At 46.0% G+C, this 27892-nt stretch overlaps 1 protein-coding gene across 6 annotated transcripts in view; it reads right to left on the bottom strand.

The window, feature by feature from the left end:
* Positions 1 to 27892, bottom strand: part of cntn1b (contactin 1b) — a 1036112-nt gene that overhangs the window by 621467 nt on the left and 386753 nt on the right. For all 6 annotated transcript variants that reach the window (XM_086008675.1, XM_086008680.1, XM_086008681.1 and 3 more), the window contains one exon: positions 18928 to 19065. In XM_086008675.1, coding sequence (XP_085864801.1) covers positions 18928 to 18982 — 55 coding nt within the window. In that variant the 5' untranslated portion in view covers positions 18983 to 19065. The remainder of the gene's footprint in view (positions 1 to 18927; positions 19066 to 27892) is intronic.

The raw sequence follows: 27892 nt of genomic DNA, 5'->3' as shown, positions 1-27892 counted from the left end.
GAAAGCTCTGAAGATGCACGCTCACACGCGCGAGCAAGAGTTCTCCTTCGAGTGAGAAATTTTAACTGCCTTGGTGCATGTGTGTTTCGGAATCTCAAAACATTGGAAGAAATTCAACTTCAGTTTACAAAGTGCCCAGGAGGTTCAACAGACAGAACCCCACTCCTCCGTCCCAAGAACCAACCTGCAATTGTACTCCACCTGGCTCAAAACAAGGTGGCGTGAGACGGTCTCCATCAGGGCGTCTTGTGTCACTACCCTTCTGAGTCAAGTCAAGAACCGACTCGTGAGTTACACTGTCACTGCGATGTCGCTGGGATTTAAAAGTACAACTTAAAAGTACCTTGGACCCCAGCTATTCACAATATATATTAATGATCTAGACAAGGGAAGTAGATGTAATATCTCCAAATTTGCAGACAACACAAAGCTGGGTGGGCATGTGTGCTGTGAGGAGGATGCTGAGAAACTACAGGATGATTTGGACAGGTTGGGTGATTGAGCAGAAGCATGGCAGATGCAATATAACGTGGATAAATGTGAGGTTATCCACTTTGGTGGCAAAAACAGGAAGACAGATTATTATCTGAATGGCAATAGATTGGGAGAAGGGGAGGTGCAACGAGGCTAAAGGGATCAAGGGGTATGTGGAGAAAGCAGGGACCGGGTACTGAATTTGGATGATCAGCCATGATCGCATTGAATGGCAGAGCAGGCTCGAGGGGCCGAATGGCCTACTCCTGCTCCTATCTTCTATGTTTCTATGTTAACTGCACTCAGCCATTAAGCAAAGTGGGTCCCTTATTTTTGGGCTCTTGTGATTCATTTCTCAAACAAACAGGCTTTAACACTTACTGGATGCCTAACCTCCCAGGAAACTCGTCTATGACATTTCTAGATGAACGGCCAGTTGTCAGCTCACAAACGCTGAGCCATCAATCTAGAAGCCATTACACATCGACCACACAGTGCACTGCCCACTGATGGCAACAAGACCACTTCTCCGAAAATACAGGCACAATATTGGACTTTGGAGTTTAGAATATATATTAGAACAAATAGATAGCCTGCAGTTACTTAGAAGCTATAATCTCATCTTCAGCACGGTTATAAGCAGCTCAAGCTTTTCTCTCGAGGTTTATGGTGTTCACTGAAACTCTTGATCATATCACTGCCTTGTAATCACTTCCACGTACCCATTATTCTCTACTTATGTGCTACACAGGGGACCTTATATTTTATGTTTGGACATCACAAAAATTCGATACTTTGGGACAATAATGTCATGGAAAAAAAAATCAATGACACCATATTCCTGTCAAAAGTCAGTTAACTATGAATCAACCCTGTGCTCCTAATATAGGGGCACAGCTCAGAGATACAGCTGGAATCAAACTACACAATTATCACTGAATCTCTGCCAAGCAATTGGTGAGGTTGTCAACATCAAGCCCCGCCCCAGAGTGGAGCAAGATCTTTAAGGCCATCTTCACGCAAAGGGTAACAGAAATCTGGAATTCTCTCTTCCAAAAAGCTGTGGCTTTTTGGGACAATTGGAGCTTTCAAGACTGAGATCGAAAGATTTTTGTTGGGTAAGGGTATCAAGGGATATGGAGCTAAAGTGGGTTGAGGTACAGATCAGCCATGATCTAATTGAATGGCGAAGCAGGCTTCTGTTCATACAACAATCTTCAGGCTTTTACATGATGCTGACTGACCTTCCTACGTTCTTCCAGCATTTTCAGCCTTTAAGACTTCCAGCAACTGCATTATTTTACCATTGGTTTTGTTTCACGAAGTGAGGGCGAATTCATGGTACTGAAAGCCAACCCACTGAGACAGCAGTGATCATCTTGCAGAGAGGCAACGATGCTCCTGGAATTCCTTTAAAAATGGTGCCACTTGGAAAAGAGAAAGCTGATGAAAGAGTCCACTCAATTGTTTCTCTCATCAATGCATGGAAATTGAAGCAACCTTTCAAAAGGATTGTACGGTAAGTTTAAAATTCATCAATGTCCATCAAAATAAAAGCTTCAATTTTTTTTGTGTCTGTTAATCATGAAGACTTGATGCGAGCGAGATTGGTAGAAAGATTGCAACAAGACTTGTGGAAATAGGTGGCTCCAGAAAGACATTTCTATTTGTGCTTCTTGTTTCTGTTTATCTATGATTACTAACTGGGGGTTGGAGGAATTAAACTGTGATTTTTTTTCATTCATTCTCTGGGTATGGGCGTCGCTAGCAAGGAGAGTATTTATTGCCCATCCTTAATTGCCCTTGAGAAGGTGGTGGTGAGCTTTCTTCTTGAACCGCTACAGTCCGTGTGGTGAAGGTACTCCCACAGTGCTGTTAGGGAGGGAGTTCCAGGATTTTGACCCAGCGACGATGAAGGAACAGCGATATGTTTCCAAGTTGGGATGATGTGTGACATGGAGGACTTGGAAGAGATAGTTTTCCCATGTGCCTGGTGCCCTTGTCCTTCTAGGTGGTAGAGGTCGCGGGTTTGGGAGGTGCTGCCGAAGAAGCCTTGGCGAGTTGCTGTTGTGCATCTTGTAGATGGTGCACACTGCAGCCACGGTACGCCGGTGGTGGAGGAGTGAATGTTTAAGGTGGTGGATGATTGCCGAACAAATGGACTGCTTTTTTCTGAAGTGACAGCTCCAACCAGAAACAGATAAATTGGTGGATTTCGACTTAATAAAAAGGCCCTCTTCATGAAACATCATTTCGCAAACCTTTCTGCACTTGTTTGTCAGCGCACAACTCAATAAAGCATCGACATTCATCAATGTCTTGCTTGTGTAGAACATCCTCCCAACAGAAATGATGGACGGTTCTTCTGACACTTCTCCCTTCACAAATAACAGGTTCAAAGAATACTTTCTTACACAGAAATACGTAGGATACACGGCACAGAAACAGGCCGTTCGGCCCAACCAGTCCATGCTGGCGTTTATGCTCCACTCGAGCCTCCTCCCGTCTTTTCTCATTCAACTGTATCAGCATAATCCTCTATTCCCTTCACCCTCATATGCTTATCTAACCGCCCCTTAAATGCATCGATACTATTCGCTTCAACCACTCCCTGTGGCAGCGAGTTCCACGTTCTCACCACTCTCTGGGTAAAGAAGTTTCTTCTGAATTCCCTATTTGATTTCTTGGTGACTATCTTATATTGATGGCCTCTAGTTATGCTCTTCCCCACAAGTGGAAACATTCTCTCTGTATCCACGCCATCAAAACCTTTCATAATTTTAAAGACCTCAATTAGGTCACCCCTCATCCTTTTATTTTCAAGAGAAAAGAGCCCAGCCTGTTCATCCTTTCCTGATGGGTATAACCTCGCATTTCTCATATCATCCTTGTAAATATGTTTTGCACCCTCTCCAGTGCCTCTATATCCTTTTTATAATATGGTGACCAGAATTGTTCACAGTACTCCAAGTGTGGTCCAACCAAGGTTCGTGAAGAAAGCGCTCCTTTAGTGTAGGAGTGACAGAGCTGGAGTGACCATGAAATCTGAAGAGTGCAAGACAAGCCAAGTGAGATGAGGGTGGTTGGGACTAACTGCTTGAAGGAACCACGCAAGCAGCACAAAGTCAATGCTACCCAACACACAGGTCGGTCTCATTATTCGTGGCTCGCAGTTCCATTGGCATGGAATAAAATGAACGATAACAAGAGTATAATTATATGGTCAGTCGTATTTCTTCAATGACTTCAGAACTCTGTGCAGTGTATAGAGTAATGAGTGTTGGATAATAAATATCGCAAGATTTTTTTTTTAAAACAAAGAAACCTTGGGAAAGAGCCAAGGCCTACACTGCAGTTTGAAGAGGGAAGGAGAGCGAATGAGGTAAAGCTTGGGTTAGAAAGATCTGTGTGCTGCGGGGATTTAGTGCTGTGCTCCGCCACTAATAAACTTGATGTTTTGAAAGCACAAACTCGTAACATTAAAGAGACTCTGCTTACATTTATACAGTGCCCAGGCTGTCCATTAGACCACCTGGGCACTTTCTCTGCCACATTCGCTACGAAGCCAGAGGGTATGAAACTGCCGACTGGAGGTGCTTTCATTCCTCAAGCCAAAAGTGTCAGGCTGACCCCTTGGGTAAATGCCTGGTTTTGCATCAACAAGAAGCGGAACCTGTTTTGCTTTGACACAAATTAGCAGTGTAACAGGAGCTGGCTTCCTGATGAATTCAGGTGTGGAAAAAACATGAAGTGCGCAGTTCAGTTCTGAAATTTCCAGTAATCCACAACCGCTGAAGTTGCAGCACTGTGCAGGAAAGGGGCAGGACTCTAATCAAATATCCAATTACTCAGTTGGATTTAAAACTCCAATGGCAGTCAACGTTCATGTACACAGGAGACCTTGTCAACACTGCCAACAATCAGACCACTTTGGTGTCAGCTGGTAGCACACTTGCCTCTGAGTCAGAAGGTTGTGGGTTCATAGTCCCACTCCAGGGAGTGCTGCACTGTCAGAGGGGCTGTCTTTCAGATCGAGACGTTAAACCGAGGCCCCATCTGCTCTCAGCTGGAAGTAAAAAATCCCATGGCACTATTTTGAAGAAGAGCAGGGGAGTTAGCCCCAGTGTCCTGGCCAATATTTATCCCTCAACCAACATAACAAAAAAACAGATGATCGGGTCATTATCACATTGCTGTTTGTGGGACCTTGCTGTGCGCAAATTGGCTGCCACGTTTCTCACATTACAACAGCGACTCCACTTCAAAAGTACTTCATTGGCTGTAAAGCGCTTTGAGACGTCCGGTGGTCATAAAAGATGCTATATAAATGCAAGTCTTTCTTTTTTTACACAATTCACCAGATGTGGATGCTTCAACCAATGTCTCTGCTAATTCAACTACTCAGGATTAACAATCCTTGCTTCCTGCTCGCAAGTGTGAAAGTATCCGTTGGAACTAGTTGATATTTGTTTGTTAACTCGCCGTTCTTTGACACGAGCTGCTTTACGAGTGATGTGGTTTTAGGAAGAGCTCTCTGCTTAACAGCACTCCTGGAGTAGCTGGGAGAAGGCACAAGGAAACCTTCCTCCATGCCGGTTTTGTTGGATATTGGAGAAGCATTCCATTGCAGTGGAGAAACCATCCGCCAAATACTATCCAATCTTTTAAACTTCACAAGGCCTTCAAGAAAACAATGGCCACATGAACATTTGGTGAAGTCGTGTTAATCATTCTTTATGATATTTTCAAAGACTCTTGGTCATCTCATTTAAACAATATATAGAAGGTATATTTAAAAATGAGAGCTATTGTTGGATGTTTTCAGCTCATAGATTTCCAAACTCGGGCCCCAGAGAAGATCAAAGGGATCTTGTGATTTCTATCTGTCTGGGACTGGGGTTCGGTATCTCCAGAATTCCCTATTCTTTATTTTTCAGCATTATCCTGTATTTACTGACTTGTCAACATCTTACTTCTTCAACTCTGAATATACAAACATAGGGAAAAACAGGGCGAGAGAAGACCTTCACACACATCAATGCTCCCCTTACCCACCAAATGGTGGAACTTCATATACAGCAAAATTCCCCAACTGCAGGTCATGTTGCATTCTAATAAAAAATAAACGTTTTCTACAATAGCTCTCATTTCCTTTGGGTAGCTGGCATTGTCTTTCAAAAGTTAGTGCATTGAGACGCTGGGAGTTTCTCAAATTTTTCAGGGGACCCCCTGAAGTATATATTAATATTTTAAAATGTTTCAAGGAGCATCTCGATAGTTTTGGGGGTGGTGGGGCGGGGTGGTCACTAGGAATGTGCCAACATTTTCAGTGGCCTTGGGATCCCAAAGAGCATGTTGATATTTGCAGCAGATGCCCGTATGGGATAGTCTTGAGAACCAGTAATTTAGTGGGATTAAAAGATAATGGCCTAGAAATTGGATGGAGCTGCGCTTATATTACAGGCGTAAAATGGGCCAATATGCCACGAACACGCTCATTCTGCCTGCCAGATTGGTTAGGGCTCCTCCGTAGGCGTCCATGGCGCGCCCCTGAAACTGGCGTTAAGCCCTTTGCACGTGCACATCGAGGACCCAAAGCCAGTTTCAGGCCCCCTTTGCGGAATTATGATTGTGAATGTGTCACCTTACTGTGGAGCCGGGATGACCCAGAACGCTCCACGTTAAAACCACGGCCCGCTGCCTCCCACCGCTCGATCTTGCTGCGCTCCCGCCCCACCCTCCTCCTCCCTGCGACCGCCGAGCTGCCTCGGGGCTGCGATTGCCACCCGCAGCTCACCGGTAACAAACAAATGCGAGTCCGACGAACCAATTTGCCATGGTCCTGCTGCAGCCTCATTAGGCGCGTGCAGTGTGCACTGCACCAGGCTCAGCCCCGATTCGGGTACGGTGCAATTTCTAGGCCGCTTTGTTTTGTCTTGCTGATAGCTCATCATTCAGTACTGGTTCTCATAGCTCATCATTCAGTACAGTTTCTAATAGCAATACAACCCCTGTGCCATCTACTTTTCTTGCAAAGGAGAAACTCCAATTAGTAAATGGTGATAGATCACTCCAACCCATCGCACTCACTCACTCATCTGCTACCACCATGTCAAAAACAATGCGTCACTATTCTGAACAGCCTGGGCTAATTCTAAGCCATTCCAACAGTGGCATAACAACATGACCCCTCCTCCTCCCGCGCAGGACAACACAGAGCCTTCAAGACATTTATTTGGCAGGAACACTTTGTTCTCCAAATCTGAACAGAAAGCATTTTTTTTGTTTGGGGGGAGGGGGGGGGGGGTTTGTGGGGGGTTCCTGGTGACAACGCCATTGGTATGGAAAGATATCCACCACCGAAGAGAAAGGCGAGATTTTCCACGGGGCTTTAAATGCTCCCAGTGTGCCACTGTTTGACTGCTCGTCAAGCCTTTTGCCAGTATTCTAACAATAGGCATTTCTTCCAAGCCTCAAGAGTTGGCAGGTCTGCTTTGTGGTTTTTTTGAACCAGCAACTTCTCGAGTCAAATCTGGGCAACTCTGCCTCAGTACTCAACCTCTACAATTCACAGTCAATCAAGCCAATGTATTGGGGACACACACCTCACCTACGGTTGTACATCAAGCTAACTCTTGGGTGTAAGGTCTTATTTTAAGTCCATAAAAATCAATTGGAACACAAACACATTCACAATTCCCAAGAACTGGACAAGTTACTGTTTTCTAAATGTCCAATTAGCCTGCACAAATCCCTGATTTCTTTTTATTTTAAATTACGAAACCAAAGTGAGCGACCAAGGTCCCCAGTGCAAGACAGACTCGAGTTCGAAAAGAGGAGGAGACACGATGTGGTGAATCAGAAGATTGTGATCTGGTGACATCAAGCCTGGGTTTTAAAAGCTCGAATTCCACAGGAGGAAGGAAAGACTGACGGTGGCAATGAGTTCCTTGGTCCTGAGGAAGAATGAGTTGGAGTTGGAGAAGCAACCCAAGCTGGAATGGTGACCGCTAAAGTATTGCCTTGCACATTCTTCAATCATTTAAGGGCACTTCCGACCGCTGGCAGGGGAAGATCTGACCATCTCCATGGAAATGAGGTGGATCCATCTAACAGAGAGACCGCTGCTTACATAATGCCCGATAATTAAAATAGCTTTCACCAAATCATTTATTGGAACATTTGATTTGAAGAAATCAAGAGGAATTTATTTTCCTTATATCTTCCCTGCTGGCCATTGAGAGCAATTCTCCTTGACTTGGTAGCACTGCCAAAAATGAGTGATAAGATGGACTTTAGCATCCAACTAACAGTGGGTAATAGTTTCTGCACTATACGGCACATGGTCTAATTTTCCGTCAAATTGCTGCTAAATATACCTTCTGTATATATCAAACCATATACGTGCTGAGGAGAATTTTAACACTGAATTGAGTGGTTAAGAGGGGTTTTGATAGAGTAGATGAGGAGAAAATATTTCTACTGGCAGGAGGGTCGGTAACCAGAGGTCACAGATTTAAGATAATTGGCAAAAAATCCAGGTGGGAGATGCAGACTTATTTTTTTTTACGCAGTGAGTTGCAAACAAAAAAACAGATTATCTGGTCATTATCACATTGCTGTTTCTGGGAGCTTGCTGTGCGCAGATTGGCTGCCGTGTTTCCCACATTACAACAGTGACTCCACTTCAAAAGTACTTCATGGGATGTCAAGCGCTTTGAGACGTCCGGTGGTCGAGAAAGGCGCTATATAAATGCAAGTCTTTCTTTCTTTGATCTGGAATTCACTGCCTGAACGATTCAATAATAACTTTCAAAAGGAAACTGGATACATACTTGAAAAGGAGACATTTGGAGGGCTCTGGGGAAAGAGCAGGGGAGTGGGACTAATTGGACAGCTCTTTCAAAGAGCCGGCACAGACACGATGAGCCGAATGGCCTCCTACTGTGCTGCATAATTGTATGAATTGATCTGGGGACCTCATGGCTTCATAAAGTCCAGTCCGTGTCTGTGTCTGTGTCTGACCCACACAGTTATCTTTTTAGATTGTGCAAAGGTCTTGCCTTTTGCACTTCACTGATCAGGCTTGCCAAGTTTTGCCAGTGCCCACTTTTGCCACAAGAACCAGAGATTAAGACAAGGATGGTGTTGGGAGAACACTGGGTGAGAGATCACTGCACAGGAGAAAGGACAGCTAGAACTAATGGGAAGCAGCACGAGCAATGTCACAAGGCCACAAATCAAACAGATGACGTAAATGCTGAGCACTGAGTTTGAATGTATCACCAATGTCAGCACAAGCCCAAAGACTTAATTGCAGTCTTTACTTCATTCCAAAATGTAAATGATCTACAATCCTGAGCTGAAATTTTCAAAATCATTAATTCATGATACTCCGTACTGTTGCCGAGGAGATCAGGTGCTGTGAGGAGAACATTGGCCGCTGCTGTCATGTTGTTTTTTTTGGGGGTGGGGGAGGGTATAAACCAATACTGGTAGCCACAAGAGCAATGGGAGAACTCAAGGCCAGTGGGTGTGTGTGGCAGAGGAGAGGACAGCACAAAAGACTCAAAGTGTGGCACTGGTGGAGCATCAACCCTTTCACGTTGCTTTCTGTCAGCATGCTGTGGCCCCTCGATCCACCACTCATCACTCCACAGCCAGCTGCAGCCCCAGCTCGATCCCTCCCTCAACCACAGCCCATACCTCCCAGCAAGCACCACCGACATCTCTCACCAATAAACCAGAGAGAATGAACTGACAAACCTTTAGCGTGACATAGTATTGATTTGTACATCGTTTAAAAATACTTTTCGATAAGTCTTTCAAGCAGTAATCTAAACTCGAGTTTAGATGATTTGGCCCTTTCTCTTAGGTTACAACCGTGGAATCATTTGCAGCTGTTCTATGACATTGCTTAATCTTTCACTGCTTATGTGTAGTAGGAAGGAAATTGAGGACTTTACATAGCTCTTTATGACATTCCTCAGGACATGCAATGAATTAATTAAGAAGTGGAGCAGCTATTCTTTGCACAAATGTACAGCCTATTTGCACACAGCAAGATCCCACAAAAAAGTTAATTTTTTTTTATTCGTTCATGGGATATGGGCGTCGCTGGCAAGGCCAGCATTTATTGCCCATCCCTAATTGCCCTTGAGAAGGTGGTGGTGAGCTGCCTTATGAACCGCTGCAGTCCGTGTGGTGAAGGTAATAACCAATTTATCCATTTTTGACCGTGGTTGAGGGAGGGATGTTGGCTTAGACTCCCTGCTCTCTTCCTATCTACCTGTATCATAGGAACAGGCAGGTGCGGCCTCGATTTTACATCCAAAAGATGGCATCTCTGACAATGCAGCACTCCCCGAGATGAGTGTCAGCCTCAATCAGTTGTCACGTTCTCGAGCGGGACTTGAACCCATGACATTCTGACTCAGAGGAGAATCAAGCTTATTCTCTAGGTATAGAATATCCTTTGGTCATCTGAGTTTTTGACACATGCAGAAAGCCATCACCATAAGGTTTTCCAAAGTGAACTACTGAGAAATCTGCTTGCCCAATATGGAGTGCACGCTGTGCCCGTTCGGATGTATCCCATTGACCCAAGTGCAGAGAGCCAAAGCCAAGGGACTCCCAAGGACACACAGATATGCCACTGGAGTTTAACCAGCTAAAACCATGTACTGTACCATAAATGCTTCATGCTACCTGTCCAGCTAGGACCATCCTACTCGTTCGTGCAGTTGCTTGGAACAGTGTAAGGAGAATCCTGCCCCCACACCCCGCCATTGGAAGACCAACCCATCCAGCTCCCATTAGCAAGTTGGCTGGCTAGCCAATCATTAACAGTGCCTGGGCTATCTGGTTCAGGTATCACATGACCAAGCCTGCCACAGAGGGTTGACTTGGTTCCATATGTCCACTGCCAGGTGTGCCATCTTGGGAGCCATCCAAAGCAGGAGGGTCATTCATTGGTTATTGGCCAACTGACAAGCACAGGATTGAGTCCTTGGACACAAGGAAATAAGGATCCAGGATTCATTTAGAATATAGAGGGTACCAGCAGCTGGGAAATCTATCCAGCAATGGCAACGTTTTAGAATCCGAGGGGAAAAATAACTATTACCTGAGGTTTTACCAAGAGCTTCACAGCAACAAGATAGAAGGTACCACCTAAAATGGCGCAAGAAGTATTTTCTTGCTCCTGTTGGATGGTATTAAATATATTTTTGAATTCAATCCTGATTTTCAAAGTTGTGATTCAAACATATTTACATGCTATTACTTACGTATAACCATCACAGAAAATAGAAGAAAACTTCTTTCCTTGCAATTTAAATTAAAAATAGTTGAGATACAATCGTGCTTATGGAATAAGTTGCTTCAATGTATTAACATAAGTTAATGAACGGCCAAGTAGAAAGATTCATGTGACTAAGTCCTGCATCAGACCCACCAAAGACCTCGTGTTTGCATGGATTTAAATTTTTACTGGTATGATTAGAATGTAAATGAAGAGATTTAAAGCTAAAATCTCTTTGAAACAGTATAAGTTCTCAAGATTTGACTAAGAAAAGCTCAGGTAGGAATTTTCTGCATTCCAAATTTTTGATTTGTCATTTACCCCCACATATACTCCCAACCCCGGCACCCCCAATCCCAATCCCAACCCTGGCACCCCCAATCCCAACCCCGGCACCCCCAATCCCAATCCCAGCACACCCAATCCCAAACCTGGCACCCCAATCCCAACCCTGGCACCCCCAATCCCAATCCTGGCACCCCCAATACCCGGCACCCCAATCCCAACCCTGGCAACCCCAATTGCAATCCCGACACCCCCAGTCCCAACCCTGGCACCCCCAATCCCAATACCCAATACCCGGCACCCCAATCCCAGCACCCCAATCCCAACCCTGGCATCCCCAATCCCAATCCCGGCACATCCAAGCCCAATCCCAGCACCCCAATCCCAACCCTGGCACCCCCAATCCCAGCACCCCCAATCCCAACCCCAGCAAACCCAATCCCAATCCCGGCACCCCAATCCCAACCCTGGCACCCCCAATCCCAACCCCAGCACACCCAATCCCAATACCTCAATCCCAACCCCGACACTCCCAATCCCAATCCCGGCACTCCCAATCCCAACCCGGCACCCCCAATCCCAACCCCGGCACTCCCAATCCCAATCCCGGCACTCCCAATCCAAATCCCAGCACCCCCAATCCCAACCCCGGCACCCCCAATCCCAACCCCGGCACTCCCAATCCCAATCCTGGCACTCCCAATCCAAATCCCGGCACCCCCAATCCCAATACCCCCAATCCCAATCCTGGCACCCCCAATCCGAACCCTGGCACCCCCAATCCCAATACCCTAATCCCAACCACGGCACCCCCAATCCCGGCACTCCCAATCCCAATCCCAGCACCCCAATCCCAATCCTGGCACCCCCAATCCCAACCCTGGCATCCCCAATCCCAATCCCCCCAATCCCAATCCTGGCATCCCCAATCCCAACCCGGCTCCATTGCCCCCAACCTCCCCACTCCCAAACCCCCCACCCCATTTCCAACGCCGGCACCATCAACATCCTGACTTTAAATTCCGGTTCTCCCAACCCCAGCTCCCCCAACCCCAGCACTCCCAACCCCCACACCAATTTGCTGTACTGGATTTCACTTTTCCTGCCTGTGGTGTATGGTTTCGGACAAAATGTGGTAACAGTGTCTTTATGTTGCAAAATGACTTCAAGAACCCGCCCTCTAATTGTACTCCTGTTGCTTTGGCCATTTTGTTGTCACTATTGCAGGGCACAATCTGTAAACCAACCAGCCATGCAGGTACTTTTCAAGTCTGAGTTCTTCATTGAGCCAGCATTGAGCCTTAGCTTCCCCATCAAGACTTTAGGAGGTTCACATAGGACAGCGAATAATCACTGTCCAGCCCACGGACAGCCAGACACGATGGCTACCCATTCCTACGGTGGTATTCTTTACACTGGTATCATGGCCCTCCAATACAAACAACTCCTCGGGTATGTTCATACAGCCTCCAGAGGCTACCTCATTTACTCTACCAATCTGCAAAGTTAGGACTACTATATAACAGCGGCAAGATCAGGTAAAGGCAACAGTGAATTCATGAAAATGTTGCCAGTTCTGACGAAAGGTCATCGACCTGAAACATTAACTCTGTTTCTCTCTTCACAGATGCTGCCTGACCTGCTGAGTATCTCCAGCATTTTCTGTTTTTATTATTGAATTCACGAAGATGGGGATGTGTATCAATACCATGATTTGCCCAAGTGTCAGTTTTCTGTTGGTGAACTGTCCAAGCACTGAGGATCCATCTTCATTTGGGTCTTGGCGTAGAGTTGGCTGTTAATTGTAAATTCACATCAAGGCAGCTTCAGGAAGCTGGTGAGTAGAGGTCTGATATTTTGAAAAGAAACACCGTGAAACAGCGTACGCATCAGCACGAGACTTTGACTGACTCTGTGCAGATGTCACCATGCTGCTCGAGATCTAATGCCGACCCTGTGCTAACTCGTCAGATAAGACTGGGGAGATGACAGTTAAGGGAAGGGGGGGGGGGCGGTGGTGGAGGAAGAGAACTGCATTAGAGTATAGAAAATATTAAATGGCTTAAATATGATAGGCAAAGTGCCTATCTGCAGCCATCAAAAGAACATACCGTTATGCTGAGGATAGCTAAGGTAGTGAAACTGATGACTGAACCACATGGATGTGAAGAAGCTATCATGCTATCAACAAACAGAATTATTCACCCAGAAATTCATGCTTTAGCACTGCTCACTAACTTCTGTAAACTGCAAGTTGTTGATTTCAGAAGAATGAAACAGCAAGAGGCACAGACACCTATTAATTATCCACAGACAGAAGGAATATCACATAGTATTGCCATCTGTTTGATTTCTTACAGAGGATAGTCTATCGTTTACAGTCACAAGACAAAAAGGTGGTCAATATCCTCAATAAATCATCTCTTTGCTCAAACGAGAGTGTTCTATCCCAAGGTAACTTCCCTTAATCAGATGTCCAGTAAACAAAAGTCCAATAGGCACATGGCAAGATCTCCTCTATCTTGAACCACAGGATCATCTTCAGTCCAACCGTTCCAGTTATCATATTCTGTCTTTCCATCTGAAGGTCACACAGAATTGAATAATTTTGTCCATTTGAGACACGATTGTGGGACCTGGAAGGTACTACCCAAGCAGCCACCTTGTGCTGCATGTCGCAAATGGCAGACGCTCCCTAACAGGGGAGTAGGTTTCTGTATATGATGTCCTGAGACAGACGAGTGATAACCTGAAGCAAACAACTGTTTCAGTAAAAGCTTCCTAAGCAATGACAGTGATTTGTGCAGAAAGTGTGCGATGAATCACCAAGTACGTGATTGTAGGCCAAATGCACAATTTCCACTGGGTACACAGTAGGTGGTTGATAGGAAGCAATTGCTACAAAGAAATGGTAAAGCAGCCCAATGACACAGAACGTAAATAGGAACATTATCTTCACACAAAAAACTCTTGTAAACCTTTTATCTTTTGGTTTACAAACAAGTCACATGGAAATGCATCATCCGGTAACCTGCATGTTAAGTCACTGTATGCTGCACGCCTTTCAATGGGTTTCCTTAATGGCGAACAACTGCAGGAAGCACAAAATATCTTGTATTCTCGTCAGATTGTTGAGTCCTTTATGAAATGGATTGTAAGTAGCACGGTCTTGTCTCCAAATAAACCAAGCACTGTTTTCAACATCGAAGGAGTGCTTTTCCTCACTGTGTTCAAGATATGACTGAACAGCAATAAGTTTCTACTTGTGCAGACAGCATTACAGAAAGCCAAGCCACTGACCTACCCTTCGTTTCTCCAATACATGTACATTATTGCTTAGTTGGTAAAGTGGGGTTGTGCTATTCGCAATTACCAACTAAACTGATCAGTTCAATAACTTGGTACCACATGCCCACTGTCTTCCTGCAAAAGGGGAACGATCTAAGATTCACTCTTCTCCTCAAGTAAAGTCTGCAGGTAGCTGTTACACCAGTGTTAAGAATAGAGAATGCTCCTGACGATTGAATTTGAGCCTGAAATTTGATGTCGCCAACTGCTGGCTTGTTAAGTGCTCTAACCACTATGGTAACATCTGTATAGCTCAACATGGCTCTTGATGCAAGCTCCTCTAATGATATAAAATATTTTTGCATTGATACTCCACTCCTTGGTGGAAAAGTACACTTTTAATAACATGATAATTGTTAATGACTGCCAATTAACTCTTGCCCAGAAAGTGAACAATTAAAAGTGAGCTCATTCCTTCAGGTTGTGAATTGTGTTTGGAGATTTTTTAAATTTCATGTTTAAAATTTTAATTATTTTTCTCTTATTTTTCCTGTCTCTTTTTTGCTCTCTCTCTTAATCCAATCTTTCTTTCCCTCTCTTTATTTCTCTTCCTGTACCTGATTTGACATGGAATTCACCCACTCTAATTCACCCTATTTCTTAGTCCTTCCTCTGTTTATTTCTCAATCCTTTAATTCCATTGGTTAAGGAGATACACTGTTTGTCCCGTTGTTCACCAAGATCCCAGATGCTCTATTGCCCTCACTGCGCTGTTATCAGCTCGCGCTCCCAGCAACTTTGTGGGCAAAAGATTTTGAAACCTAAACATGCACGAACAAGTCTAACTAACGGGACACGCTGAGAGATGCCTCACTCCAGCAAAATGTGGGCCATTATGTTTTTGAAAATATTTTCAGTGCTCCTACACACAGTGATCAGCACAATTTTCCAATAATAAGGTCTGCACATTGTTGACTAGAATGACTGCCCTGCACTTTGTTTCTCAACCCAGCAATCCTGCACAGCTGGGCGCAAAGGAAAACCTTTTACCCCACAACACAATTCAGAATTAGTGGGTTCCCTTTAACATGGGCATTTTTTAGCTTGCAAGTTAAGCTACAAGGAGGAATTCTCTGAATCATTTACTTGTAGCTGTTTGCACACAGGCGATGATGGGTTTGTGCTTATATTTGCCTTAATGTTCTGAACGTATTAGAATAAGATTTGTTCTGTGGCTGAGCTGAATCTATCAGCTCATCAACAGCATGTGAGAAAGTCTACTTAAGTACAGTAATTCATGCTGTATCTTATCCTTGGTATAACTTAATATATATATTTGGCCACAGACAAGTGACAGAAAATTCCACTCAGTAAATGCCAATAAGTGCTATGTTGTACAGTTGAACACCATTACATTTTGCATCAGGGGCTCCAGAATTCAAGTTCTCATTTAATACAGAGAGCATGCAAGAGAGGATGACTCTCCAGTGGACCCCCCAAGGACTTGGTAATGTGTTAGAACAAGACCGCTGGGAGCTCAGAAGCATGCTCACCAACAAAAAAGCACATATCCCATAAAGCCACCATGAAAGAACAATGTAAACCACAGAAGCAGAATTTAACATAGTCACTTCCAATTGCTGACATCCATCGGAAGGAAAAGAACTCTTGTGTTGAGGAACAAAATGGCGTACCACACATTCAAGGGGTCATGGTGTCCCTGTGCAAATGTGCATTAACATTTACCGAAAGGAGCAGGCACAACCTAATGCAAACTGGTCCTGCTTTAACCAAATTTAGATTCTTCCAAATGAGTCTGCAAATCTCCATGAAATTAGTTACTCCCGGAAAGGTTTATCACATGGACGTTCCAAGTTATAAAAATACTTCAATCCTTAAAATAGTCACAACCAATGTTGTGGTAACTGTACAGATCATCAGTTTATCAGCTTACTAGTTAATGTACAATGCCCAGCTGCATTTTTACAAACATATTACAGTAAGGACGGATACATTAAGATTGGATGTTCTCACACACGTCATGCTGATATACAAATGTTCCTCCTTCTGCAGAAACACAAGTACAGCATTTCAATGTGGTTATATGTCAAGAAAGCACCCAAAGGACCAAAACCTTCTACAGATTACAGGCACACATAATCCTATTCTACACATCCAAAACTGATATGGGGACTTTTACAGTAATTATAATTACTTTTGACAGCCATGAGACATATTGCATTAAGATTTTTAGAAAATCAAACACGTGTTAGCTGATGTGAAAGACCTGGAAGAATTGATACTGAAATCTTAAATGCATCAAGCGTTAGTCAGCATGATCTTTTCATTAACTGCTGCATGCTTTCTTCTTTGGATTAAGTCTTGCAACATCCAACAACAACTTGTATTTATATAGAGCCTTTAATTTAATGTAATAAAACGTCCCAAGGCGCTTCATAGGAGCATTATAAGACAAAAAATTTGACACCGAGCCACATAAGGAGAAATTAGGGCAGGTGACCAAAAGCTTGGTCAAAGAGGTAGGTTTTAAGGAGCGTCTTAAAGGAGGAAAGAGAGGTAGCGAGGCGGAGAGGTTTAGGCAGGGAATTCCAGAGCTTAGGGTCTAAGCAACAGAAAGCACGGCCACCAACTTGAATCGCTGAGAATGCAATTTCCTGAGCAGTTGTGACTTCCAGCCAAATCATCCACGCCTATTCCTCCAGTCATCTTTTAATGCGTCACACACATCATTATATAGCGACTCATAGCATGGCACCAGTTGTCTCTGCACCTCTACGGGAATTTATAATAGAAATCCAAGTTTAAAGATTACAGTCAAGCAAGTAAATACAAGTCGCTCCATTTAACGGATATACTGCTAAGAAGTTATTTGAGAAATTACAACTTGAAGACATTCAACAGGAAACTACATGGAATACGACTGTCTGCACGCAAATCCGTATCGGGACATCTCTTGATCTAGCGGGCTTGGCTGTTGCTTAATGCTGGCTGCATGGAGAGCATCTCTGGCTCCAGCCAGTGACAGTCCCGTTCTGTCGGAGACTTGGGAATGGCAGTGCAGCTATGGCAAACGATAATCATTTTACACCAAAAAAGGAACAATCTAGAAATAAGCGGGACGCTTTGCATGAAAATGGATAGTCCTTTGGCTTTATTGTGCCTGCACATCTTGAGTTCACAACAGCCTTCCCACAATGGACTGCCTGTTATGGGCAGCCAGAAGACAATACTTGTTTAGTCAAAATCTGTCAAATATATCAGTGGTTTCTGGATAGGCTTCAATGCCAACTAACATGGTTTTGTTTTTCCACTGAATTTACATCCCATTTACCATCAAGACGTACATATGACAATAAATATTTCCCTGTGTAGTTAAGAGTCTACACTTGGTCAATGGGAGAATAGTGGCAATATTCAGCAGGATCCAACATACTTTATACGCCAGACACTTAAATACCCCAACTATATGTCGTCCATCCTAGATTTACATTTTTTGTGCTGATACAATAATGTTTAATTTCTTTTTCTTTTTCCTCCATGCAAGTGGCTAATACTGGTCATTAAGGTTGCTGATGCAGTTTGAAAGATGAGCCGAGAATAAATCACATCCACCTTTACTGTAAGTTGCATTCACTCCATGGTCTTTTTCCTGGCTTGAAACAAACGGCAGCAAGAACTACCCTTCACTGAAGTCACTTTGTGAAGGAAAAGCTTGGCGTTAAGGACTGAACCCCCCCCAGCACAATTTTTCTTGCTAAACATTTTTAGAATTCAGTGAGTAGATGCTGGCCTCAAGATGACAGCTGGGAATGAAGTAACAGATTCGCAGCACCTTCAAAGTGCCAGCTGGTGATGCTTTGCTGTGATATGCCTGGTTATAGCTCCTATCAAATTGAACGTTTCAGCTTTGCAAGACCTGGTGCATCTTTCCATCTATAATTGATGTGTTCTTTGTACCAGCACACAACGGCAGTTAGAAGTAAATGACCACCTTTCTGTTTTGCAATGTCCTTTTAAGAACTATGCTGCATGGTCATCAGGGAATCAAGCTAGTCTATACGAAATTATAATGACCCATTACCTCATGGAGGCACTTGGCAAACACTAACTTATGTCCATAAACAGGATAGATCTGCAAGTTATCAGTCAGACATCAATCCATAAAACTTCATAAAAGCACTACTTTCATCCACATTAAAAATACTCTTAAAAGAGTTCGGTGCAATGTGAAATTATAGACTTGGCACAAAGTAGACAGGAACTCATGGGATTCAACTGCTCAGGGAGACAAACGAAGGTTAGGTTTTGTATCAGCCCCAGTGCCTTTTCTTTTTGTTTCATCTGACTGTTGCTCATCGGCATCGAAGATCACAGTCATTCGTCCATCTTCATACTTCAAGAATGCCGCGATCGCTGATTAACGGAAGCTGTAAGTGCAAAGATTAATCTTTCATGAAATTTCAGTCCTGACCTTGAAGTGCTTTGCATCTGAAATCATGCCAAGGGGAGCAGCAGAAAACCCTTCACGTCAGTGTCATGCCCAACGCTCAACTTACCTGCCAAGCAGCAAATGAATGACAATGCAAAAAAATGACTGAACAGGAACCACATTCTCAGCTCTGGTTCAAAGAGGGTGGCATCAATTTCCAAGGGGATATGCTCCTGTTGTCTCGGTTGTTAGTTCAACAGTCTACCTGTAAAATAACAGAGCATAAAGTAAACTCAAATTTCATCACAGGCCAATTTCACCAGTTTACAAATGTTCTCATGACACAAGTTACTCTAAATAACAGCGGATTCTAGGAAAAGTCACAATGATAAAAGGCAATTCGGCACATCAACTCTAATCACTCTCTAGAAAGTAAATTTTCGCATCATAACCTATCCCTACAGTGCATCAACTCTCCCATCGAAGCCCATCCCTACAGTGCATCAACTCTCCCATCGAAGCCCATCCCTACAGTGAATCAACTCTCCCATCGAAGCCCATCCCTACAGTGCATCAACTCTCCCATCGAAGCCCATGTCTACAGTGCTTCAACTCTCCCATCGAAGCCCATCTCTACAGTGCATGGACTCTCCCATCGAAGCCCATGTCTACAGTGCTTCAACTCTCCCATCGAAGCCCATGTCTACAGTGCATCAACTCTCCCATCGAAGCCCATCCCTACAGTGCATCAACTCTCCCATCGAAGCCCATGTCTACAGTGCATCAACTCTCCCATCGAAGCCCATGTCTACAGTGCATGGACTCTCCCATCGAAGCCCATGTCTACAGTGCATCAACTCTCTCATCAAAGCCCATCCCTACAGTGCATCAACTCTCCCATCGAAGCCCATGTCTACAGTGCATCAACTCTCCCATCGAAGCCCATCGCTACAGTGCATCAACTCTCTCATCGAAGCCCATCCCTACAGTGCATCAACTCTCTCATCGAAGCCCATCCCTACAGTGCATCAACTCTCCCATCGAAGCCCATCCCTACAGTGCATCAACTCTCCCATCGAAGCCCATCCCTACAGTGCGTCAACTCTCCCATCGAAGCCCATCCCTACAGTGCATCAACTCTCCCATCGAAGCCCATGTCTACAGTGCAGCAACTCTCCCATCGAAGCCCATCCCTACAGTGAATCAACTCTCTCATCGAAGCCCATCCCTACAGTGCATGGACTCTCCCATCGAAGCCCATGCCTACAGTGCATCAACTCTCTCATCAAAGCCCATGTCTACAGTGCATGGACTCTCCCATCGAAGCCCATGTCTACAGTGCATCAACTCTCCCATCGATGCCCATCCCTACAGTGCATCAACTCTCCCATCGAAGCCCATCCCTACAGTGCATCAACTCTCCCATCGAAGCCCATGTCTACAGTGCATCAACTCTCCCATCGAAGCCCATCCCTACAGTGCATCAACTCTCCCATTGAAGCCCATCCCTACAGTGCATCAACTCTCCCATCGAAGCCCATGTCTACAGTGCATCAACTCTCCCATCGAAGCCCATCCCTACAGTACATCAACTCTCCCATCGAAGCCCATCCCTACAGTACATCAACTCGCCCATCGAAGCCCATGTCTACAGTGCATCAACTCTCCCATCGAAGCCCATGTCTACAGTGCATCAACTCTCCCATCAAAGCCCATCCCTACAGTGCATCAACTCTCCCATCGAAGCCCATGTCTACAGTGCATCAACTCTCCCATCGAAGCCCATGTCTACAGTGCATGGACTCTCCCATCGAAGCCCATGTCTACAGTGCATCAACTCTCTCATCAAAGCCCATCCCTACAGTGCATCAACTCTCTCATCGAAGCCCATCCCTACAGTGCATCAACTCTCCCATCGAAGCTCATGTCTACAGTGCATCAACTCTCCCATCGAAGCCCATGTCTACAGTGCATGGACTCTCCCATTGAAGCCCATGTCTACAGTGCATCAACTCTCCCATCGAAGCCCATGTCTACAGTGCAGCAGCTCTCCCATCGAAGCCCATCCCTACAGTGAATCAACTCTCTCATCGAAGCCCATCCCTACAGTGCATGGACTCTCCCATCGAAGCCCATGTCTACAGTGCATCAACTCTCTCATCGAAGCCCATCGCTACAGTGCATCAACTCTCCCATCGAAGCCCATGTCTACAGTGCATCAACACTCCCATCGAAGCCCATCCCTACAGTGCATCAACTCTCCCATCGAAGCCCATCCCTACAGTGCAGCAACTCTCCCATCGAAGCCCATCCCTACAGTGAATCAACTCTCCCATCGAAGCCCATGTCTACAGTGCAGCAACTCTCCCATCGAAGCCCATCCCTACAGTGAATCAACTCTCCCATCGAAGCCCATGTCTACAGTGCATCAACTCTCCCATCGAAGCCCATCCCTACAGTGCATCAACTCTCCCATCGAAGCCCACGTCTACAGTGCATCAACTCTCCCATCGATGCCCATCCCTACAGTGCATCAACTCTCCCATCGAAGCCCATGTCTACAGTGCATCAACTCTCCCATCGAAGCCCATGTCTACAGTGCATCAACTCTCCCATCGAAGCCCATCCCTACAGTGCATGGACTCTCCCATCGAAGCCCATGTCTACAGTGCATCAACTCTCCCATCGAAGCCCATCCCTACAGTGCATCAACTCTCCCATCAAAGCCCATCGCTACAGTACATCAACTCTCCCATCGAAGCCCATCCCTACAGCGCATCAACTCTCCCATCAAAGCCCATCGCTACAGTACATCAACTCTCCCATCGAAGCCCATGTCTACAGTGCATCAACTCTCCCATCGAAGCCCATCCCTACAGTACATCAACTCTCCCATCAAAGCCCATCGCTACAGTGCATCAACTCTCCCATCGAAGCCCATCGCTACAGTGCATCAACTCTCCCATCGAAGCCCATGTCTACAGTGCATCAACTCTCCCATCGAAGCCCATCCCAACAGTGCATCAACTCTCCCATCGAAGCTCATCCCTACAGTGAATCAACTCTCCCATCAAAGCCCATTCCTACAGTGCGTCAACTCTCCCATCGAAATCCATCTCTGCAGTGCATCAACTCTCCCATCGAAGCCCATCCCTACAGTGCACCAACTCTCCTATGGAAGGCCATTCTGACAGTACATTCCCCCATCAAAGTTGATCACTCTAGTACATTAATTCTCCCATTGCAGCCGATCCCTGATACAGTAATTATAGCAACTAATTGTTTGCTTAAAAGCAAAACAGGCCAAAGATTTAGGGCCTTGAAATTACACTGTTGGATAATATAATAGGTATAAATGCTTAATATGTTCATCTGAAATTCCTGTCCATTACAGTGAGGACATTCTGCAGTTTAACAAGTGAGGCTCTGCTAAATATAGTAGCAAGATGAATGTGCTTAGCCTTTGTGTCTATAATTCTACAGTGTAATTTCAAGCTGCGAGTGTGCGAGTGTCGACAATATTTTAATCCCTGTGCTTTCATTAAATTCACTGATGAGCAAAACCATTCAGATCATCAACTTAATTTCATGCTAAGTTTTCTCACACATTTGCCTAATTATGAATACAGAATACGGCAGTCAGCTTTTCTTGCCGATTTAAAACCCCAATTTTTATTTTGTTGCAGGGTTTATTTTCAGTTTTTAAAAATTCTCCCCGTGTTTGCGTGGGTTTCCTCCGGGTGCTCCGGTTTCCTCCCACAGTCCAAAGATGTGCGGGTTAGGTTGATTTGGCTATGATAAATTGACCCTTAGTGTTAGGGGATTAAATACGTGGGGTTACGGGGATAGGGTGGGATATGTGTCGGTGCAGGCTCGATGGGCCGAAATGGCCTCTATCTGCACTGTGGGGATTCTGTGATTCTGTGATTCTGTGAACAAAATTGGACCTCAAAAAGAACTCGGTGAATTTGGAGAAAAATCAGCAAAACAAAAGGGTTTTTATTGAGCACTGTCAAAAAGCAATAAAACAAGCAAGGAACAGTCAACCTAAGTGACAACACAAAATGATTTACACAGTTCATAGGCACCACTTTTATGGGGTTCACTGTTGGTCTCTTGCTTAAAGCTGTGATAGTTTTTTTTTAATTAAGTGAAGAAATTATGTTTATTGATGTAGCTCCAGCCACTTACCTGCCACTGTAATGATGAGATAATAGAAATTGTTGGAGTTTACACACGGCGGTGAGCAGGGGAGGTGGGGGCAATTGTGAGCTTGCTTTTAGTAAAGAATGTCTTAGTGTGTATGCCCTGATTCAGCCATTGATTCGTGTCCTCAGTCTTCGAGGGACTGTCAGTATTGTCAGTATGGAAACTGTATCAGCACACTACTGTCCTTGCTCCATACCCAACTAAGGAATTAAAACCTGATGTTTACTGCTGTATAAACAGTACACACCTCCTGCAGTACCTAAAAATGGTCCAGGACCCCGCAAAACTGCAAAGAATTTGTTTCTTCCACCAAATATCAAGTCTACGGATGCACACAGATGTCATCAGTGACCTCAGCATGTCACTAAATGGACGGTATTAACAGAAATTCTACTAAAAAATGCACAACATCACGGAACACACAATATTGCTCGGAAAACCATATGGGATTTATGCAAGAGCATATTTCTGGGATTCTGGGTATTTTTTGGATTTTTGAGGGATTGGATGGGTACCTGACACAGATAACAACCTATGCTTATGAATCTTCAAGCCAAACTTATGAGAAATCCACAAGTAGATTTTATGTTCGTCCAGCACCCACAATGCCTGCGAGACACACCCCACTTATCTAAATCCAGAGAGCTTCGGCGCAGGCTGTCAACAGTTAAGGTTGAAGGAACACCAAATATATGCATGGGTACGACAGGGGTTTAACATTGCACAGCTTACCAGTAGAGAGCACTGGTAACCTTCCCACTGCTTACATTCCCACTGCTTTTCCGACTAGGTCCATCTACTTATTAGGTTATGGCTTTGAGGGTTATTTGGAGCCCAGTCGGAAGAGCCCCAGCCCCCAGTGACTGATCTACCCCTCATAGTCCCATTAATGAGCCAAGCTGGCTGGTCAACTGACAGTGCCTGGGGAACTGCGGACAAACCTGGATTGAATTACCTCAGTCTGCCACACAACTCACTTTCAATCGCCCATTGTCAGACAATTTCAGCTTGTAGCCATCTCAACCCAAACAATTCCCACTTACCACCCCAAGGAGGCTAGAAGTTGTCAAAACAGGGGTTGGCTATACAGATATCTAAACAACAAACAAGCAAGTTGATTATAACTCCAAATGGAAGGGCGAAAGAGTGGACTGTGAATGATAGCTACCAGGAGAGTCCCAGGGGCGTACTTCACACATACACAGAGCTAGGGTTGCCATATTTTGCAGTACTGGATAAGGGTGCAGTATAGTTTGGGACAAGGCTTGACATTTTGATGTTTCCTTTGCTGCTGATGAAAATTCTTGGCAAGCCCTACAATAGCCTCAAAGCCTCCACATCACGCGACACACAATTAGTGGAAAACTAAATGTTTATTTAAAAAAGAAATTAGATTTTTGATGTGCAGTTTACTTCCTGGAAACTTCCAGACAGCAGGCTCAAAAAACATTATTCTGTCCAAATCCATACAGAGATGAATGAAAGCAGCCAGGGTGGGGGGAACAGGATACAAGTGTCAGATGCTGCTTGGCACCTCATCCCAACATCATGACCACAATTAGGTATCTGCTGCATAAAGAATCATTTGGCCGATTAAGTGTCAGTCAGTTGGACTGAGACGCACTCATTTTTTGGCTTAAAATGATCACGGATTTCGGTGCATCCCTCCCCCAAAAAAGAGCTCCATATCTTTTTTTTTTAATGGGTTTGTGATCGGCCTCAATCTATCTCGTAAAGCCCACTCCTAACATTTTCTTGACATCAAAAGTTCTGATAATCACAGGCACAAATCCACTGGCACAGCACGTTGCTACATTACACTACATCCTTTACAACAATGCTGGCTTATTTTAGCGCTGTGTGTCAGCTGTCCAAGCACGGTGTTTTGTTCATCTAATTCATAGGACCAGAGGAATCGCTAGACGAAAAACACCTTCTACCATCCTGGTAGTCGCATAATGGAGTTGTTGACTAATCATAGCAATCAATCTCTATTAATTAGTCTACAACAGACCCAGGCATGACACGAGGAAAACCCCAGTGATGAAGAGCTTCAGGGATCATAAGTCCAAAGTCAACTTTTTCCTCCCCAGCCCGCTACACTTACCACACCATGTCGCCAATTACTCATATACCCGTATCCCAAAATGTTATTTTCTGAAACAGGTCTATCTAATTTGTGTTTCACATCACATAAGGGTAGATCTTCTGTTATGCACACCTCCAGGGGGGGAATAATGAACAGCGTGCGGTCACACCCACCAGAACTTGCAGGTTTGCCCCTTATTAACTAATCATTGCAAGCTGGGAGCGAGCACCAATGGGGAAACATTTACACTGCTGCTGCGGCCATTTAAAGGGAAGAACAGGCAGCTGAATTAAAATGTCTGTGGCATCAAGCGGTGTATCTGGAGAAGTTAGAGCACCCCAGCTTTACAGATGAAGTATGAGGTGGGCCCAAGGGGAACACCTTGACTGGCACTCTTGGACACTGTCCTCAGATAAAGCGGTGCAGTATGACCGGCAGGAGCTGAGGCCAGAGTCAATGCTGTCTCTATTACCCAGCTCGGTACTGTAGTCATTATATATATATCTCACACAACTGGGGCCCTGTTGGTTCTTAATTAAGAAAACTTCAATCATTTAACAGGTAGAAAAGACATGATTCTGGAAATGACCACAAGGGAAAGCACATGTCCGAGAGATCATGAGACGGAGCATTTTGAAATTCAACTGCACTGAGAATTAATGTCTTTGCATCCCAGGATATTTGACTGTGCATTTTAAAGCTATATAAAGGTTGGCTTTAAGATAATATATTACCAGTGTGAATTCCTGCCACCTGTAAAGGGAACACTTGAAGTTTGAATGTGCTACATTAGATATATCTTGCACCAATCTACAATTTCATCCAGTTGAGTTTTCTAGCATTTGGGGCAGTCAACATTCCCCCCCCCCCAACCTGCCCTGACAGAGGGGAGTGAGAGGCAGCAAGGCTGAGAGCGGGGAATGGTAGCCCGAGAGCCTGAGACAGGGGACTGGGAGACCGAGAGCCTGAGACAGGGGACTGGGAGACCGAGAGCCTGAGACAGGGGACTGGGAGTCCGAGAGCCTGAGACAGGGGACTGGGAGACCGAGAGCCTGCGACAGGGGACTGGGAGACCGAGAGCCTGAGACAGGGGACTGGGAGACCGAGAGCCTGAGACAGGGGACTGGGAGACCGAGAGCCTGACACAGGGATGGGAGACCGAGAGCCTGAGACAGGGGACTGGGAGACCGAGAGCCTGAGACAGGGGACTGGGAGACCGAGAGCCTGAGACAGGGGACTGGGAGACCGAGAGCCTGAGACAGGGGACTGGGAGACCGAGAGCCTGAGACAGGGGACTGGGAGACCGAGAGCCTGAGACAGGGGACTGGGAGACCGAGAGCCTGACACAGGGATGGGAGACCGAGAGCCTGAGACAGGGGACTGGGAGACCGAGAGCCTGAGACAGGGATGGGAGACCGAGAGCCTGAGACGGGGGACTGGGAGACCGAGAGCCTGAGACGGGGGACTGGGAGACCGAGAGCCTGAGACAGGGGACTGGGAGACCGAGAGCCTGAGACGGGGGACTGGGAGACCGAGAGCCTGAGACAGGGGACTGGGAGACCGAGAGCCTGAGACAGGGGACTGGGAGACCGAGAGCCTGACACAGGGATGGGAGACCGAGAGCCTGAGACAGGGGACTGGGAGACCGAGAGCCTGAGACAGGGATGGGAGACCGAGAGCCTGAGACAGGGGACTGGGAGACCGAGAGCCTGAGACAGGGGACTGGGAGACCGAGAGCCTGAGACAGGGGACTGGGAGACCGAGAGCCTGAGACAGGGGACTGGGAGACCGAGAGCCTGAGACAGGGGACTGGGAGACCGAGAGCCTGACACAGGGATGGGAGACCGAGAGCCTGAGACAGGGGACTGGGAGACCGAGAGCCTGAGACAGGGATGGGAGACCGAGAGCCTGAGACAGGGATGGGAGACCGAGAGCCTGACACAGGGATGGGAGACCGAGAGCCTGAGACAGGGGACTGGGAGACCGAGAGCCTGAGACAGGGATGGGAGACTGAGAGCCTGAGACAGGGGACTGGGAGACCGAGAGCCTGAGACAGGGGACTGGGAGACCGAGAGCCTGAGACGGGGGACTGGGAGACCGAGAGCCTGAGACGGGGGACTGGGAGACCGAGAGCCTGAGACGGGGGACTGGGAGACCAAGAGCCTGAGGCGGGGACTGGGAGACCGAGAGCCTGAGACAGGGGACTGGGAGACCGAGAGCCTGAGACAGGGGACTGGGAGACCGAGAGCCTGAGACAGGGGACTGGGAGACCGACAGCCTGAGACGGGGATGGGAGACCGAGAGCCTGAGACGGGGGACTTGGAGACCGAGAGCCCGAGACAGGGGACTGGGAGACCGAGAGCCTGACACAGGGATGGGAGACCGAGAGCCTGAGACAGGGGACTGGGAGACCGAGAGCCTGAGACAGGGGACTGGGAGACCGAGAGCCTGAGACAGGGATGGGAGACTGAGAGCCTGAGACAGGGGACTGGGAGACCGAGAGCCTGAGACAGGGGACTGGGAGACCGAGAGCCTGAGACAGGGATGGGAGACCGAGAGCCTGAGACATGGGGACTGGGAGACCGAGAGCCTGAGACAGGGGACTGGGAGACCGAGAGCCTGAGACGGGGGACTGGGAGACCGAGAGCCTGAGACAGGGGACTGGGAGACCGAGAGCCTGAGATGGGGGACTTGGAGACTGAGAGCCTGAGACAGGGGACTGGGAGACTGAGAGCCTGACACAGGGATGGGAGACCAAGAGCCTGAGACAGGGGACTGGGAGACCGAGAGCCTG

Source organism: Somniosus microcephalus, chromosome 16 (assembly GCF_052327205.1).
Source record: "Somniosus microcephalus isolate GS21.2 chromosome 16, FLI_Smic_1.0, whole genome shotgun sequence".
In the NCBI taxonomy this organism is placed as follows: Eukaryota; Metazoa; Chordata; class Chondrichthyes; order Squaliformes; family Somniosidae; genus Somniosus; species Somniosus microcephalus.
The sequence above is the reverse complement of the archived record's forward strand: the minus strand, read 5'-3'. Positions and strand labels throughout refer to the sequence as shown.